The 19023-nt window shown below is 38.9% G+C and overlaps 1 protein-coding gene across 1 annotated transcript in view; it reads left to right on the top strand.

The window, feature by feature from the left end:
* Positions 1-18442, top strand: part of htr1fa (5-hydroxytryptamine (serotonin) receptor 1Fa) — a 52714-nt gene extending 34272 nt beyond the window's left edge. Inside the window, exons 2-3 of the mRNA XM_054787801.1 lie at positions 11018-11132; positions 14916-18442. Coding sequence (XP_054643776.1) covers positions 14917-16107 — 1191 coding nt within the window. The 5' untranslated portion in view covers positions 11018-11132; position 14916 and the 3' untranslated portion in view covers positions 16108-18442. The remainder of the gene's footprint in view (positions 1-11017; positions 11133-14915) is intronic.
* Positions 18443-19023: the final 581 nt, after the last annotated feature.

The following is a 19023-nucleotide window of genomic DNA, read 5'->3' as shown; positions in this document are numbered from 1 at the left end:
TTTCCATCATATTTTGGCTTTATTCCACAATCTAATTTTTTAAAAATTACCACTATATTGATTATATATATATATATATATATATATACATATATATATATATATATATATATATGATGATGATGATGATGATTATTATTATTATCATTATTATTATTATTATTATTATTATTATTATTATTATTATTATATTTTTTCTTTAACATTTCAATTCTATCCAACTAAAATGACATTATTCTCGTAAAATTGCAACTTTTTTCTCTTGATATTTTGACTTTATTGTCATAAAATTACAGCTATTTTTTGTTTTTGTTTTTTAATTTTCCAACAATTTCAATTGTCTTCTTTAAGTTTTCTTGTCTTAATGTTTTGTCTTGTTCCCATCATATTTTGACTTTATTCTCCAATCTAGTTTTCCAAAAATTACAACTATATTCTTTGATTTTTTGCTTGTTCCTCATAATATTACAACTTTTAAAAAAAAGCATACTTTTCTTTAATATTTCAGCTCCATGCTACTAAAATGACAGATTTTTTCCTCATATTATTATGAGTTTGGTCTCTTAAAATTGCAACCTTTTTTTTTGTTAGAATAAGGCTTTTTCCATTGATATTTTGACTTTATTCTGATAAAATTACAGCTATTTTTTCCCAAATGTTCTTCTCGTAAATTTTCTTCTCATAATTATGACTTTATTCCCACAATATTTTGACTTTCTTCCCGTTATATGATAACTTTTTCCGCAACCTAATTCTCCCAAAAGTATAAGTTTATTATTTTTATTATTATATATTATTATTTTATTATTGCTTATTATTTATTATATATATACATATATAATTTTATTTTGTTTCTCATAATATTACGAGATTTAAAAAATAACTAAAATCATGTTATTTTTCATCATAGTATTAGGTTATTTTCTTTTTCTCATTAGATTACAACTTTTTTCTCTTAATATTTTAACATAATTCTTGTAAAATTACTGCTGGTTTTTACATTTTCGCTGTTGTTTTTTTTTTCCGTTTTCTTGTTAAGTTATATTTTTAGAATGTGCCAATAAAAAACAGACGCAGGCCGCACTTTGGTCACCCCTGCATATACAGAGGTGTGAAAACGTGTTTGCCCCCTTCCTGATTTCTTATTTTCTGCCTGTTTGTCACACTTAAATGTTTCAGATCATCAAAAAAAAAATAAAAATGTCAATGACAACACAACTGAACACAAAATGGAGTTTTTAAATGACATTTTGTATTATTAAGGGAGAAAAAAAATGTGTTGTAGTATTGTCAACTTCCTCACTATTGCTAAGCAGCGTGAGACGCTGTGGAACAATTAGGACACTTCCATGGTGATTTTTTGGAGAGCAGGCACGATGTTTTAGACGGCCAGCGAGCAGAAGAGCAGTTCTCTTCACTCATCTGCACACTGAATTACAGTTTCCCTGTCAAGAAAGGTGGAGAGAGCCTTTTCAAGTCAGGATACCTCAAATGCTTGAGAGGTGAGGAGAGATTTTAGCTGGTTAGCTGCGTCTTCTTCTTTATTTCCCATGCCACCCTGCAGAGGATCAGTGGCCTAGAAACAGGAGGGATGGCCTTCATTCCCACACAAGTTTAATTTTGCTGCAGATTATGCCATTACCTTTATTGCGTACCATACTGTACTGCATTGTGTCTGCTCATACTACAGAGTAGTGTGTTTGTTCATGCAAACTTCCAGCTGCTGCCAAAGTGTCCACAAGGCATGCTGGGTAGCCCTACCCAGCATGCCATACGACGTACGTTACATTCCACTCATGGTTCCACTTTACTTAATCGGCCGTACAAGGTGCCTTTCGCAATATATCATCACTCCAGCGTGAAACAGATACGGCAGACAAAGCCTGAGGAGTGCTCCTCTGCCCTTTTATCGTCCTGACATTATTTATTTGCAGCTGTCTGGAGATGCAAATAAATGTCAGTCACAGCACAGTTCTCTCTTCCACACACACACTGTCGCTATCCTGCACGTGTCGATGTGTTGCTGCTACCCTGCTGTTCTCCTAAGAGGACAGTGAGAAAAAGATTAAATGTCACAGAGATGACCCTCTTTTTGATTGGTGCACAACCTTGTGGTTTTTTCGTGAATATGTGTGTACGGGCTGCAAGCAAGGCTGAGCTTTGGTTCATTTAATCTGCATACCCTTGGCAGGCAAGTTTCTTTTTTTTATGTTTTCCTGTTTTTATTGAATAAAAAGATCCACCGCTTGTTGACAACAGCTTGGCTTTAATTTGATTGGCTTTGCACCTATTTAACGTTTATGTATTTGGTTATCTGTGTGTGGACTTTGCATAAGACACTACTGTGACTGGAAACTAGGAATTAGGGTTGGGTATCGTTTACATCATAGGTGTCAAAAGTCCCCGGGGGGCCAAATTGGGCGCACCTTATCGTTTCATATGGCCTGCGAAAGCTTGGAAATAATGCACGTCAAAAAGACACTTTTTAAAAAATTTATCTTTTTAAAATGATTTTCTCATTTTATTTTTGTTAATTATTGATTTTTTTTTATTGTTAACTTGTTTATAATTTAGGGATGTTCAATGTTATCGGCCCGATATTGGCATAAAAATTGTATATCAGTCAATATCGATATTGTTTTTTTTCCCTATCATGAAAACCGATATAGCCCTATAAGAGCCAAAGTCGCAAATTTGCGACAAGCAATATTTCGGAATTTGCAGCTAATATGATGACCCATGGAGTTAATACTTCACACCAGGAGATGGCGGACATCTGTAACTTCAATCTGAGTAACATTTGTGGGCGTGTTTCTGTGCAAAGTTTTGGAGTTTACACACCTTGAAGCCCCGTGTGCGTGCAGGAGCGAGTCCATAACAGTCCACACGCAGTGATACTTCAGGCTATGCTTTGCTTAACCGTGTCGAGGTGCAGCGGGAATATAAAAAAGCGCGGAAATAGCGGACACACCTAATATTATTATATTTAAAAACTTTTCTAAAAATAAGCATTTGCATTTATTTTGTTTTTCATTAAATATTCTGATTAGTTATTTTATTTTTTCAATTGTTAAATTGTTTATATATTATTACATAAAAAATAAAATACACTTTTTATATCTTTTTGATTATTTTATTATAATTTATTAATTATTATGAACATTTATTAAAAATGTTTATTTGTTTATGTACTGTATACAGTATATGTATATATATATATATATATATATATATACACACACACACAGTCAAACCTGTCTTAGCGGCCACCTTCATAGAACGGCCACCTGCCTATAGCAGCCACTGAAAAATCCCCCGCAGCAAATTTACATGTTATAGACCCTTTGTATAGCAGTCACCTGTCTAACGCAGCCAGCGGCCACCCATTTTGTCTCCCTTGGTCAATATCTGACCGCATATAGCGGCCAAATTACCAACTCAAGTAGAATCTTCATGCACGAAAAAGTTTCGTTTTTCAAGCCGTGCACCAAATGCACCAAAACATTACCGCAAAGTAGACTGGGAACAGGACGTGCTCCCAGCGACGTTACAATAAAAAAAAAAAAAAACATACGCTAGCATGCATGCGGCAGCGGGAGCAAAACTGAGTTTGGTTGTACTTAATTGAAGTATTTTAGAATGTACTCACGTTATTTTTTATCAATCCTCATCCACAAATCCATCAAAGTCCTCATCTTCTGTATTCGACAAAACAAAGCCATCTTCTTTTCCGTTCGCTACTAGTCTGCTAACTTGTCAGTGTTATTCAGCTCCGAAGCAAAGAAGGAAACTTCTCCTGTTGCTTCTGCCAACTTTATTTCTTGAACGCGGCCACCAGACAGCAGCTCAGAACACACACACATCTCTCAGCATTGTCTCTCCTTCCTGCTTGCCCACAAGGCAAAGGTTAAACAAGCCCCACTACATAGCTGTCCAGCCAATGCCTGTAAGAAATGACACTGTTTATTTCCTGGTGTGCACTGGTCAATACTGTAATGCCGCTTGTTGTGGGGAAGGAGAGACTCACGTCGCCAATGCAGTTTAATCGCTTTATTAACAGCGGAGAACACTGCAGGACTTTACATCCACGCCAACATAAACACACTTCCCAACTCTCTCGAAACTCACAGCTAGCACTGAGCCTAGCTCTCCTGCTCGGGACGCCCACCGTCACTTCCCGTCACTTCCTGATGAACTAAAGCTGTAATGACACTGCCGTATAAAAAGTAAAATATAAAAAACAAGCGTAAGACATTACTAGCACAGCTTTGTTCTGTGGGTCGTGGATATATTCTATCAGTTATTATTAAGCCTCTAGCTTCCTTTTAGTAAGTAAAAACCTTGGCTATGATTGCACTACATTGTCATGTAGACCTACAAAGTACACTTGGAAGAACAAGAGGTGAATAAATGTATTGCAACTGATGTGAAACTGATGAGGGGTAGGATTAAATAAGCTTTGCTTCTTCCTACTCCTTTTTGGACATGCAAAATTGTGAATTGTACTATGTGATGTGCTACTGTTTGACTCATGCATTTTCAGGATTAAAACCATGAACCATGAACCATGATAGTAACAAGCCTACAAGTAGTAGTGCTGTACAACTTTTATCCGCAGTCCGCAGTGCCCTCTACTGGTCAACATTATTATTATTATTATTATTTTCCCTTTTTTTTCTTTTTTTTCCTCTACTGGTCAACATTCAAACTGGACGCCAACCTGTCTATAGAGGCCACCTGTCTATAGCGGCCACTTTTGCAGACTCCCTCTAGTGGCCGTTATAGACAAGTTTGACTGTATATATATATATATATACATATATATATATAAATACATTAATTTTTAAAAATTAAGTGTCTTTTTGCATGCAATTGGAGTTTCTTATTTTTATTTTATTTTATTTTATTTTATTTCATTTTATTGTTAACCACATTTAACATGAATTATACTAAAGCTGTATATTCGAATTTCTGCTGGGCACTTTGACTTCTGATTTCAAAGTAAGTAAGTAAGTAAATAATGTAAGTAAATAGTGAAATGTGTTAAAATATCATGAGACAATTACACATTATACATCTGAGGACAACCATATTAAAATACCCGTGGTTTACATATCTGATACCGGTGCCAAAATCACAGTTTTCAAATTAATTAATCATGATTAATTATGTCTGAAATATACCAATTTTGACTGTATAGTTGAGCACATGGAAACTATGATGTCATCAGTGGTTGACTCTGTAGGTCTTTGGTAACTAACACAGTTACGCCACAAGTCTCAAAAATGTTAATACAAAACATGTTTTTAGAGTTTGACAATCATAGTTTTACATGCACAAAACAATTCACAATACATAAAAATGAGGAATGGAAGGGATAAATGAACATTTAAGGTTACTTTTACCTTCATTGGAGATGTGACAAAGACACGATGTGGGAGCGAAATCCACTCAGACACCACCTTCCTGTTTTGCTATTATTTTTTTCTTGAATTCAATAGTGTTTCTTACCTCCATTATCAAAATACTGGCACTTGCACCTTTCTTTGGCTTCATTGTGGCTTGCTTTGTGGCTGTGATAAAAAAAAAAACAGCAGAGATTTGTGGTGTAACTGTGTTAGTTAGCAAAGAACTGCAGAGTCAACCTTGGATGACATCATAGACGAGCGACGGAGCTGACTTTCATGTATTTGTTTTCATGTATTAGCAAGCTAATAGGCTGCTAGCAAGGACATTTTGTGATAAAAATGCATGAAGAACACAGATTGACTCATGAAGTGTATCAATAACACGGCATATTGTACGCTAACTGGGAAACGTATGCAAACCGAGGCAAAATTTAGGGGTCAATTTTCAACGTTAACCAAAAAACACACTAACTGGGTCGTATGCTAACCGAGTTTCCAGTGTATTACACTAATTTGCTGTGTCACCTTTAACACAAAACTGATATGTTGATGTTTTGTTGAGTTAGATTAGCATATATTGATGTCTCATTGGATTGTTTTTAGAATCTTGAATAGAAAAGGTGTGGCCAATACTGTCTGAATTCCAGTCTTCCAGTCACTCACTTGTGTTTCCAGTCATTCCCCAAAAACAAAATGACTTTGACTCCAAATTTGGCCAGGGTATGAATAACGTTGCGCTTAAAACACCCCTTTAAATTGCTGTTTGTCGCTACACTTCCTCCACAAGTCACATCTTCTGCTAATGGAAGTATACAGTACTTAACATGAACACTTCCTCCATGGCTGCAGTCAGTAAATTAGTTTGTTACGCCTCTTCGGTGAAATCTTCCACAAGCTTCCCCTTCCCCCCCCACACAATAATGACGTCCACACTGGCTAAGTACAGCTTATCTTCCGATGCCCTTGAACAAAAAGCCTGCAGTTTAGAACATTTGAAGACAAAAGCAGAGGATTTCTTCAGCTACGCGCTGACACTGTAAAGTAGATGCGTTCCACATTTCCAGGTGTCAAAGCGGTGACATATAGCCTTGCAGATAACTAATGTGCGTCTACATATCTACGCATAGTCATCTACAGAATACATGCTTAGCGAAACAAAATACATTTCCTTTACAGGCTAGTGAACTAATATTCTTTGTGGAATTTTACTGCCGAAAGCTATTTAAATGTTAAGATCATTTCACAGTCAAGGAGGCGTAATCAACTGTGTCTTCTCACACACTTGATCAAGTGCTTTTCTTTTTTGTTTTGAGCGTGAAGTGCATTTCAAAAGTGCCTTAGTTGTGAGCACACGGTCAGGAGATTTTTTGGCATCTTTTAAACTGTGAAATAGCAGGTGGTCAAACTTTACAAACATTACTCATAACTCTGCAGTATATTTTATATAGCATAAATAATCCACGCATTCTCCACTCTAATGGTTCATCCCATTTCCCTGATCATCAGTGTTGAACTGTACCCCACACAACCCAAAGTGTAGCCCGATCGGAAAAAGGAGAAAAAGGCTGTAATCTAGGAGAAAAAGTTGTACTGTTACAAGAATAGTGTTGTAATATTATCAGGAAAAATTATGTCATTTTAGTAGCATGAAAATTAAATATTAAAGAAAGAATATGTTTTTTAAGTTGTAATATTATGAGAAAAACAAAACCGAGTTGTAATTTATGGAAAATCAGGTTGGGGAAAAAGTTATAATATTATGGGAATAAGGTCAAAATATTACGGGAATGAATTCGTAGTACAAGAAGAAAGTTGAAATAGAAAAAAAAAAAACAACAACAGCAGAAATGGAAAAAACAGCTGTAATTTTCCAAAAATAAAGTCAAAATATTCAGAGAAGAAAGTCGTATTCTAACGAGAAAAAAAAAAATTAAGTCGGAATATTATGAGAAATAAACAAAGCAAAATAAAGTTGTCATTTTTGGAAAATTTGGTCTGGGGAAAATTATAATATTATGGGAATAAGGTCCAACTATAATAGGAATAAAGTCATAATTATGACAAGAAAATTTACAAAAAGAAAGTGGAAATAGAATAAAGTCAAAATATGAAGACAAAAAAGTTGTATTGTATTGAGAAAAATGGTCGCAATTTTAAGACAATAAAGTTGTCATATTATGAGGAAAAAATAATGTCATTTTAGTAGAATAGACTTGAAATATTAAAGAAAAAAAATATGTGTTATTTTTTAAGTCGTAATATGATGAGAAACAAAAATTAAATTTTAAAAAATTAGGCTGGGGAAAAGTTATAATATAGTGAGGGTCAAAATTTTATGGAAATAAAGTCGTAATGTTATGGGAATATTACGAGAAGAAAATTTACAAGAAGAAAGTTGAAATATTTGATAGATTTTTTTTTTAAAACAGCAAAAATGGTGAAAAAAGAGCAAAGAGCGAAGTTGATTGCATATCTGCATGTGTTACTTTACAAAATATCAAAGTGGCCCTTGCATCCTTTCATTTTTCACTATGTGGCCCTGAGTGGAAAAGGTTTGGACACCCCTGCTCTATGTGGTTGTTTAGGGCCACACCCACGAAGGTGAACCACATGACCAGAAAGGCTCTAACCTGACCAATCAGTAAATCCTGTAAGTAAGTGAGGTTCATTTGTTGTCTTATATGTGAATTTATTAAGACAAATGTACTTGTTAATAGTTAAGGGGAGAAATTGGCTGCTGCTAATATCGGTGTCGGTTGATAACGGTATCGGTAAAAAGTGCTGAACAATATCGGTATATTGAATATCAGGAAGAAAGCCAATATCGAGCATCTGTAATTTAGATGTTTTATATTCCGATTACTTGGAAGGCACTTTTTTGAAGTTGATATTTATATTACTTTTGTATTTTGTTAAGGTTTATGGTCTATTCGTTATTTTGCCCTACTTATTACCCTGAGACCTTCTTCAAAAAAACACATTTGCGATAAATTCATTTCTTATCTTTATTTTCCAGCATAAATGTGTGTTTGCTTAGTTGTAGCATTATGTGTCATCTGGTAGTTGTCTCACCACCAAAATCCTGTTTTGGGCCACAAAAATGCCAGAGCCGGCCCTGGATCTACAGCTAGCAGTCAGGAATCAAATGTTCTCAGCCGCAGCCTCCTATCAAAAGTACTGTAGATCTACTTCTTCTTCTTGTGTTTCTATAGCAACAGTTCCCGCTCTTCAAGATGAGTTACTGTATGCAGAGAATGAGACAGAGCAGCCATGACAGTCGCACCTGAGGATTTGGATTTAAACTCTTAATTAAAGGATGGCGCATACACAGAAGGCCTTTCTCACTTCGAGATTGATGATCTGCATGCAGGGTAGTTTTAGATGGACAGACAGCTGCACCCCCAGGAAATAAAAATTGAGGAAAATATGAAGTCGGCCCAAAACTACCACTCTTTTGGAGAATAGTCATTCTTGTCCATTCATCCAACATGTCATCATCTCTGTTCTAGTTCTTCCCAAGTCCCAACTCCGTCAGTAAACTCAGCTTCTTCCAACTCCTTTTCGGACACGTTGAACTGTACAAGTACAAAAATGACAGTATTTCTGTGTAACTTTAAGCATGTTCCGAATAAAACCTAATTAAAGCTTTACCATCCGAGCATGTCTGTTTTGTACCGACACTGTTGTGCACTGGGGCACAGTCATGCTGGAACAAAAAAGGGATTTACTCAAACTGTTTCCACAAAGTTGGAAAGCATAGAATTCTCCAAAATGTCTTGGTGAGATGAGAAATTAAGATTCAGGTAGAACCAAGATGTGTAGTTCAATCCATCCATTTACTTTCTACAGTGTAAAAATTGATATAAAAAAAAATCCAATCTAAAATCAATGTCAAAATGTTTTTGTCTAACAAAATACAGTGGATCGCTGCACAAAATTACAGATTCTTGGTGAAAAAAAAAATGTTTTTTTGTATTTTTTTCCTCTGAAAACACATCTCATTCACACTAAGTTAGTACAAAAATATAAATATGTGATTATACAGGTGCATATATGTACCATTGTTAAAAAAAACACACGCACATTTATGTCTTCAGGGTCAGGGTCCCTGACATGATTCATCAAAGAACAGAACTCGAGGTGGGCTTCCATTTGTCTCTTGTTCTCTGCACTCTTCGTCTTAAAGGGATAGTTCGGATTTTTTTACATCAAGTTGTATGACATCCCCATCAGCAGTTCCCGTCTGATTTTTGTGACAAGCAACGTAGTTCTGCTTAGTTGCTGGGGACAATTAAGTAAAGAGTTTGGCTTCTCAAAACAATATGCGTTCAAAAGAGTAATACATTTGCATCGTAAAAATGCCTCCCCAAATGGGGGGGGGTAAGTCACTGTTAATGGACTACAATGCTGATGAGGATGTCATACAGCTTCATGTCAAAAAATCCGAACTATCCCTTTAAACCTTCCTCTTTTGGAAAAGAAAACAAACTTGCAGTAGCACTCAGATACTATGAACATCCAGCAGCAACACAACATTTGACATGACTACTATTTTGATGAAACCTCTACTGAACTAAGTCGACGATCTACCTCAAGAAGTGTTTGTTTACTCTGCTTTAGCTGAGAGGTGTCGCCCTGATGACGCAACTTCCAGAATGGGGCTGAAGTGTGAGAGCTAGGTCGTCATGGGTGGCGCCATGAATTATAAATATCATTTTTGTGAATTTACCGTTCACTTTCTAGAAATCGAACACAACACAATTACACACAATATACAACATATGTAAGAAAAGTTGATGAATCATGTCAGGGACCCTTTAATGCTTCACTGACAATGTTTTGTCATATCGCACTTTTTTTGGCGGCCTCTGAAGGCACCATAGTGCTGTGAAACTTTTATAGAACATTACGGCTTTAAATACTAAATTATTTCATATTTGACCATAAGTCGTTACTGGAATTACAACAGGCAAGCGGTGTGGATTATGTAGATGTGGCCTTTAGCCTGCTGTAATTTATCGTTAAAAAAGTGTTTAATGAGTTTGTGAGGCATATTTAGGGCTTAAACATGGATTCTGTATTTAGCTTGTTAGCTTCCCTCGCTAGTGACCAATTGTCAATTGAAGAGAGAAGGGGAGGCTTCTGGAGCTGATAATAAATAAATAGAACAGTCACTTTTTTTTGCAAATGTTGATCTGAAATCGGAGGAGACCGTCAACATCAAGCTAGCAGGAGGTTTTGGAAGGAGAGGAGTGAGGCGTGTGTCAAAAGTATTATGGGCATATCAATTACTCACGCATTTTCGACATTCGCTGGCATGACTGACTAGACTGAATCTTTTCTTGCTATGTTATCCACGTATAAAAAAATATAAATAACCAGCCAACAGAAGAACCACATTGGACTTGCCAGGAAATGATTTGAGTGGAAACTTGCAAGCAGCGTTTGCAAAGCCATTCATCGCATTCTCGGTGACTTTAACCGCATGTGTCGTCCTTGGCTCTGTCTTTCTTCCTTTGATTGTGACGCTTACTTTTGCTTCCTCTACAGCACGTCTTTCACTCACTCATTTTTTTCACAGTCTCTCTCCCCTTCTCTGTCTATCACAGCTGTTCCTGAGCGACAGAGGTGATGTAATGGCAGAGCTGGCAGGCGGGACGGATCAGTGCAGGACGTCCACTGCTGTCTAAAATCACTGCAGGCCACGCTGTACACACCAAACAGGTAGGACTGTATAGTTAGCATGGAACTTCAATAAATACTGTAACTGCCAACCCTCGAGTGCTTCAAATCTCGACCTTGAACAAAAGTTATTATAATTCACTCTCCTTGATAGATATTTTGAATAAAAACTTGGCTTTTATCCCCTATTGTGTGAGGTTGAGAAACTTTTTCAAATGATGAAAGGATGTGTGAAGAACACTCTTGGTACCGTGAATTTTATTCCACTCTACTGTAAAATGATTTTTTGCTCTGATTATACTTAATCAGAGCAAACTGCAAACTGGGGCTGGGCATTGTAATAAAAGGCTAAATTTACTTCACTGATAGATGTGGGAAACACAATATCAAACAAAAGGACGTTTTTTTTCAGTGGGTTGTGGGTCTTATGACGTAATGATCCAATGTCAGTGAATGCACCTTGCGCTCCTGGCTGCGCTATTCGCTTGCTACGAGGTGCATGCCATTTTTGTGGGCGACATTGTCAAGTTTGAGTGGGAGGGGAGGGACATGGGGTGAGGGCACGCAGCTGCAGACATCTGCAGTAGAGGAGCGCACCATAAAAAGAGAGACGGACTAAGCTTTGTTTTGAGTCCAGGAACTCATCGTTAGGCCGGTACGACAGGACTAGGAGGCGTTTAATGCCCAATTCGATCTACTGGCCCAAGCAGATGGGTGGTCTACAGAAGAATACCACGCGTGCACCCCACATACTTAATTAATGCAGCCAACGTGCACGTTGATATTCTCCCTCAGATTGTTTTGTAAGAAAGTCCAGAATTGCATTTCGTCATATTTTACTTTTCATACTGAGATTGTAGCTTTTGAAAGGTGCTGGGGTGCTGTATTGTGTAGCACAGGGCTGACTTCAGTTGGCGCAGCATCGCCTGCAGGAATGGCACACATGCATGAATGATGGGCTACAACTATTAACTCATTGGAAATACAATAGTAATAGTAGTTAGCAATACAATAGTAATAGTAGTATAGTAACAGTGTGCCAAAAACAAATATAGAGTGATGGTAAAAAAAAAGATGTGATGTTTGATTCCAAAAGTTGAATCAAGTTTGATGATGTGGTCACCATATTTTATTTAACTCACTTCCTGACTAGCCATACTGTATGCTGAATACAATAAACATATCTTGCCATGACAATCGTTAGTGGACTACGACGGCTGCTATTCACAGCAAACAGACTTCACTACGATGCACGACGTTACATGAATGATTGGATTAGAAAACACCGTCACTGTACACTCTGGAGCGGGGATAGCCACCTGCCTCGGTGCATTGTAGGCGGACACATGTCCGGGCGGCCTCCGCACTTCCAAGGAGCTCAGGGGAACCGGAGCATAGAGCGGGAAATAGCCACCCGACGTGGCTGAAAAGGGGGCGCTTCAGTCGGACACAAACATGGCACTCTCTCGGCCAGTTCGGTAATGTAGATTCTTCTCGCTAGCGAGCGATTTAAAAATATAATTTACAATTAACAGGCTGACGTGGTTTCTGTCTAGAACTAATCATCTAATCATTTATGAACTGCAGTAGATTGCAGTGAAATTAGATATCGGCGTGCGCCCGGCTAGTTATAACTAGAGTCCCTTGATACAGAGAGTTAGGACAACTGAGATTACGCCGCCATGTTGGGGCCAATTCAAGCGTGCACAGTACGACAATGCATGTAAAAAGTGGTATAAAGAATATTAAGGTATTCAATGTAATATCCATAAAATAACTGCAGTTTAGATTAAGTGCACGAAATGAGGTTCCCCGACCATACAGATCAAAATAAATCTAAAATTGGGCCATTATAAACAGTATAATACGATTTTTATATATATTTTTTTCATTATTGCACTTCACATCTAACATTGCGAATTCCTTCTTTGAAGCATTTTAAATGAAACTTAGTGTAAATGAGGACATTGACATGAAGATGTGCAAGACATGTTTTTTTTTGTGTTTGTTTGTGGGACAAAGCGTTGCCATGGTAACTACAATTTAATCATAAGCAATCATTGTAATTTGTATTTGTGGAATTCACATTAAATAGAAATTCACAACACCAAATACAACACATGGGACCGAACACTCTCAATTGACCTACCTCGCACAGCTTTGAAGACGAGTTCGGCTTCCAGCCCAAACGGTTGATTTTATTCTCCCAAATTGTCCGTCTGTTGATATCTGAAGGGATTCCGTACAGCTTGAAACCCTTGTCGTGTCTATATGTGCATCCAAATGCACAACAACCCGGCATTTTTGCTGAATAAACAACAATACTGCCAAGAATACTGTTGTATTCTGTTGTATAAAGGCGAACGCAAACGCGAATTTGGCCCCAAGATGGCTCCACGAGTCACGTGACCGTTTTTTTTCGACTCGTCATGTCGTAACTCTCTCTATCAAGGGACTCTAGTAGTACAGTAACTAGCGAAAACAAACAATTTAAAACATGGTGTGTATTTACATGGAGTAGCAAATGTGTAATAAAACATGAGCGACGTTACTGTGAAACTCAATCGTTATACGTAATTACTTACATTTATATGTTTCTTTCGGTCTCTGCGGTTCCGTCTTCTCAGCGGGTGTTGTAGCTCCGCCTTCCCCTTCGTTTCAAGTGTGGTAGCTACCGCACTCGTTTTTAAGGGGTATATACCCCTTAAATCTTACCCCTTACCCCTCGGTTTAAGGAGCATTGCGACACCACTTGATTCTCGTGAACGCGCAAAACCTATGGGTAAGGGGTTAGACGGTGGGTAAGGGGTAGAATTGGGATTCAGCCTTAGCGTACAGCTCGTATAGCCGTATAGATTTAATGTGTTCTCAACACAGCCATTGTGGTTTGCATAGCTGGGAACGCAAGTGAGTACATCTGGTCAGTATTTAGTGTCAGGTTTTTTCCGCAAGAGTTGAGATTTCGCACTTTGTTTGAACGCACTATAGTTGCAGTGAACCGTGAAAAGAGATAACATTACGGCGTTAAAACTTGTAACAATCTGACCACAAGTTACTATAAATAATTTATTTGTATTTTTATTTTATTATTAATACTGAATTAATCAGTATTTGACTGTAAGTCGTTGCTGGAATTACAACAGGAAAGGAGTGTGGAAGGAGTGTGTATTGTGTAGATGCGGCCTTCTCTATCCTGATATCCGGGACGACTGATTGTATCCTTTAAAATGTGTTTAATAAGTGTGTGAGGCATATTTACAGCTTAAACCTCTGCATTTTGCACTTTAGTTTCCATCGCTAGTTACCAATGGCAATTGCAGAGAGATGGGGAGGCATTCAGGAGCGGAATCTAATCTAATAATTGCAAGTGTCACTTTTTTTGCAAATGTTGGGCCGAAATCAGAGGAGAACGTCAACGACAAGCTAGCAGGAGCTGCTGGACGGGGAGGAGCGAGGCACGTGTCAAACATTTTTATGGGTGCATCAATTACTTGAAGATATTCTGCCATTTGCTGGCAGGAATGATTGGACTGTATTTTTCCAATGTGCTTATCTCATCTATGTACTAAAAATATATATAACCTGCCAACAGAACAACTACATACCAGGGAACGCAAGTGAGTACAACTGGCCAATATTTAGTGTGAGCACTGCCTTAATCCTCTTGGGCATGGAATTAACCAGATCTCCTCTTCTACTCCGCCATCCTCTTGCCTTCGCACTGATCAAAAAAGGAGAAATCTGTTTCTCATGTCCATCCACACAACACAAAACACACATAAGACTAAAAAGGACTCAACTAATTCTTGCTCGGTCTGTTTTCAGAATGGATTTCCCCAACTGCACTGAAGGGGTGTTTGCCACAAGCAGTGGCGGTTACGATACACTGGAGACCGCCAGACAGCCTCCCAAGAAGATCCTTCTGTCAGTGACCCTCTCCGTGCTGGCCATCCTCACCACGTTCCTCAACTGCTTGGTGATCACCGCCATCGCTGTCACGCGCAAGTTGCATCACCCGGCCAACTACCTCATCTGCTCCTTGGCGGTGACCGACCTGCTGGTGGCTGTGCTGGTCATGCCCTTCAGTATCATATACATCCAGAAAGAAAGCTGGGTGATGGGTAAGGCGGTGTGCACCCTCTGGTTAAGTGTGGACATCACGTGCTGCACTTGCTCCATCCTACACTTGGCTGCCATCGCCATCGACCGCTACAGGGCTATTACCGACGCCGTGGAGTACTCACGCAAACGTACCGGGGCCCGGGCGGGAGCCATGGTGGCGGTTGTGTGGCTGTTGTCCATCCTCATCTCGCTTCCTCCTCTTCTGTGGCGGCACTACACTGGAGATGCAGACCAGAAGGACCAGTGCATCATCCTCCACCATCACATGGCCTTCACCCTCTACGCCACCCTCGGGGCTTTTTACATCCCCCTCCTGCTCATTCTCATCCTCTACTATAAAATCTACCGGGCTGCTCAGACTCTTTACATGCGTCGGGAGGCCAGCCGGGCGAGCCGTCACTCCTGTATGACCAACGGGAGCATGATCCCTTCGTCGTACCCCTCTGGAGATATAGATGGAGGGCCTCGGAGTCCGGAGCCGGTGAGCCCGCAAGATAAGTCTTTCTCCGATCCCTCCACTGAAGAGCCCCCACGCGAACGGGTGCGTATTTCGGTGAAAAAGTTTCACTGCAAGTCCCGTCGGCATGACTCACGCAGTGAGTCACGGAGGAGCCAGCTTTCCCAAGGACCACGCATCTCAGGCTCCCGGGAGCGCAAGGCTGCCTCCACGCTGGGCTTGATCATCGGTGCTTTTGTCATTTGCTGGTTGCCCTTTTTTGTCAAGGAGGTGATTGTCAACACATGCAGCTCTTGCAGCACTTCCGTGGAGATGGCAGACTTTCTCACATGGCTGGGTTACCTCAACTCGCTCATCAACCCCCTTATCTACACCATCTTCAATGAGGACTTCAAAAAGGCTTTCCAGAGACTAGTCCGATGCAGTAGTTACCTCTGATGGTTAATGCGGGAAGGATCTCCATGCGGTGAATGGTACAAATGGACGATTGGAGCAGAGGGAAAAAGGCTGACTTGCATGAAAGGGAGAAAAAAATCTCCAAGCGGACACATTCGTTTTCAGACACACTCCACGAGGCACTTGAGCAACCTCAAAGCATCAGCAAAATGATTTGCGTCAAAGAAATGTCCACATCCCATTTCCTGTTATAAATAGAATAGCCTGAGATCTTATTGATGTTAATTGAACATTGACATGCTGTTTTTTTCTTTTAAATGGACCTTTTACATGCCAAGTTTTTCAGCACGGGTGATCCATTTACAGGTCTGAAATAGCAATCTCTTCTATTAAATGGCCTCTCTTCTTTCTTGTCCAAGATGCTGACTGAAACACAGAATGTAAAAATGTAGAAGCGTCAGGGTGGATGTTTTTTAAAACCATTATTGCACTGATTGGTCACAGACAGAGGCGGACTGGCCATCGGGGGAAATGGGACCTTCCCCAGCAGGCGGATCAATAATTGGCCGGTTGACGGACGTTTGTTAAATTTAGAGTGGAATCTCGGTTAGCGTTATAACAGTAATCCATCCTTAATAGCAGTTAATTGGTATGCAGAGCCAACTGTGATAAGTGAATTACCATGAAGTAGGATTCCTTATTTACTGTATACATGGAATATTTTCATGTTTAGAGCATAGAAAACCTGTTTACAACCTTCTAAACAGAGCCATCGAGAAAAAGTGATGAAATGACACCCCTATAGTCACCTTTACACTCCTATTACCCAATATATTAGACATAATAACCGAAAATAAGACATTTAAGACATAAATAAGACCCGTACTCATGTGTGTTGCTGTAAATATGTTCCGGTGTGGGGCAGGAAGTGATGTCGGGGGTTCAGAGTTGAGTTTTAGCTTGGTGTAGCCCGTGTTAGGGATTATTGCGCCTGTTGTGAGCTCATTCAAACCTACAATAAAAGCCTGTTGTTCCGGCGATCAAGTATGGTGCTTGTGTGTCACACCCAACATTACAGTAACTTCACACCGAGTGATCAATGTAGAAGACTACATAGCATCACCGCATTTTTGAATGTGTCTTCTGAATGCCTTATATTTGTATTTTACTTCATTTAGCCATTTTTATGCTTGATAATGCTTCATTTAGGCAAAAGTGCATAAAATTTGCTTAAATATGCATTTTTGTTTACCAATAAGAGGCCGTATTCAACCACAAAACAGCATGATTTATTAAGTAATACATTTAGAAAAAACTGTGATAGAGTGAAGTCGCAAAATTTGCGAAAAAGCGGCAAGGGACGACTGTAATCCATCCCAAAATGTCCGACTTGATTTTACTTTAAATTACATCCGGTTTCCATTATGTTCACATGCTATGTCGTTTTGTGATTTTTTTAAAAACGCATTACAAACACAGTTGGACTCGTGCGGTGTATTAACAACGCGACGAAAGAAAACGTGCGCAAACCGAGTCAAAATTTTGGCTTCAATTTGCGACGTGAACCGAAAAGCATGGTAACCTGAGCGTACGCTAACCGAGGTTGCACTGTATTTTGGGGTTTTTTGCTGCGCCTTGCCTTGGTAAGTACAGTAACGAGCTCTGTCACCAAGTAGAGAATAAAATCACAGACTTTACCACCAGTCCATGTTGGTGTAATGGTACACCAAAGCAGAGGGCAAGCGTTCATTCCCAGGAGAAGGCTTGTAATAGGTGACATTTTTGTCCCAGTCCATCCCAGGTTTCAGAAATATGTGTGCAACATGGTTAAATCATTTGTACACTGTGGTTTTCTTTGCTGATTTATGTGAGGATGGATTGGAGTAGATGTTCTCTGATCCGATATTGGGTAATTGTATTATTACTGAAAGAGCAGCTGTGTGAAATAAACTTAAGGGCCGATAAAGTTTGAACAGAGTCATTGTTCTAGCGCAACTGATTGACTATTTTTGCACAAATTGTAATTTATGTTTCTTCGCTGGAGGTATATATTTATTTATTTACCTTGAGAGCGTTCAGCACCCTCCATCCCATCTCACTCCCACCACTTAGCTAGCATTAAGTTAATGAATGTGAAAATCACTGGTGGAGAAATCCTCATTACGCCCACTCAAGTACTTGAGATAGAACTACTACAGCTTTACTGCCTCCAAGAGGGCAGATGGTGTGTTGATGGAAATATTGGAGATGAGTCAAGTGCGAGGGTGTACTATATGATAGACCTTCCAGGTAAAGACAAGGTGTCTCATACTGTGTCTTATGAGTGGTTGTTGTGTAAAGTTCCTTTGTTTGTTTGTATGTCACCTTCTCATAAAACACCAATAAACAATCTTCAGATTCATGAACAGCTTTCTTCTTTGACTTCGTTCAAGTATTGCATAATGCAGAAAGGCACATTACTCCCTTAAGTGCTGCACCATCAGATCAGTGGTTATTATTATTCATGATGCCTATTAGTATGGTGGCCTATAGGGGACGAGTAGATCTTTAGGATTTTCACTCAGCATTCATGCTACATTTACACCATTGATGCTCAGTTGTGAAGTTAGAACACCGTTCTTGTTTTCTACTTCACACGTTACAACGCTGTTATCGTTACCTGGTGTGTTATTTATGCACTGATATCAATGTCAACCATCTGAATATCGCTTCAGCCGCCATTGGTAGCGAGCAATGGCTAGAAATGGGTGGGCACTCTCAGGAAAACACTGCCCCTTAGCGTTTTGGTGGAAAATTGCAACGCTGAATCACAATTATTTTACATACTTGAAAGTTTTCCCATAAAAGTAACGAAATGATTACTTTCCCTGGTAACTAATTACATTTCTGAATAAGTACTTCCGTTAAAAATTCTATTAATATTTTTGGGGAAAGTAAATTTCCCCGCTGTGGGATAAA

This window comes from Dunckerocampus dactyliophorus, chromosome 9, assembly GCF_027744805.1.
Source record: "Dunckerocampus dactyliophorus isolate RoL2022-P2 chromosome 9, RoL_Ddac_1.1, whole genome shotgun sequence".
NCBI classification, from domain to species: Eukaryota; Metazoa; Chordata; class Actinopteri; order Syngnathiformes; family Syngnathidae; genus Dunckerocampus; species Dunckerocampus dactyliophorus.
Note: the sequence above shows the minus strand (reverse complement) of the source record. Positions and strands in the feature narration are given on the sequence as shown.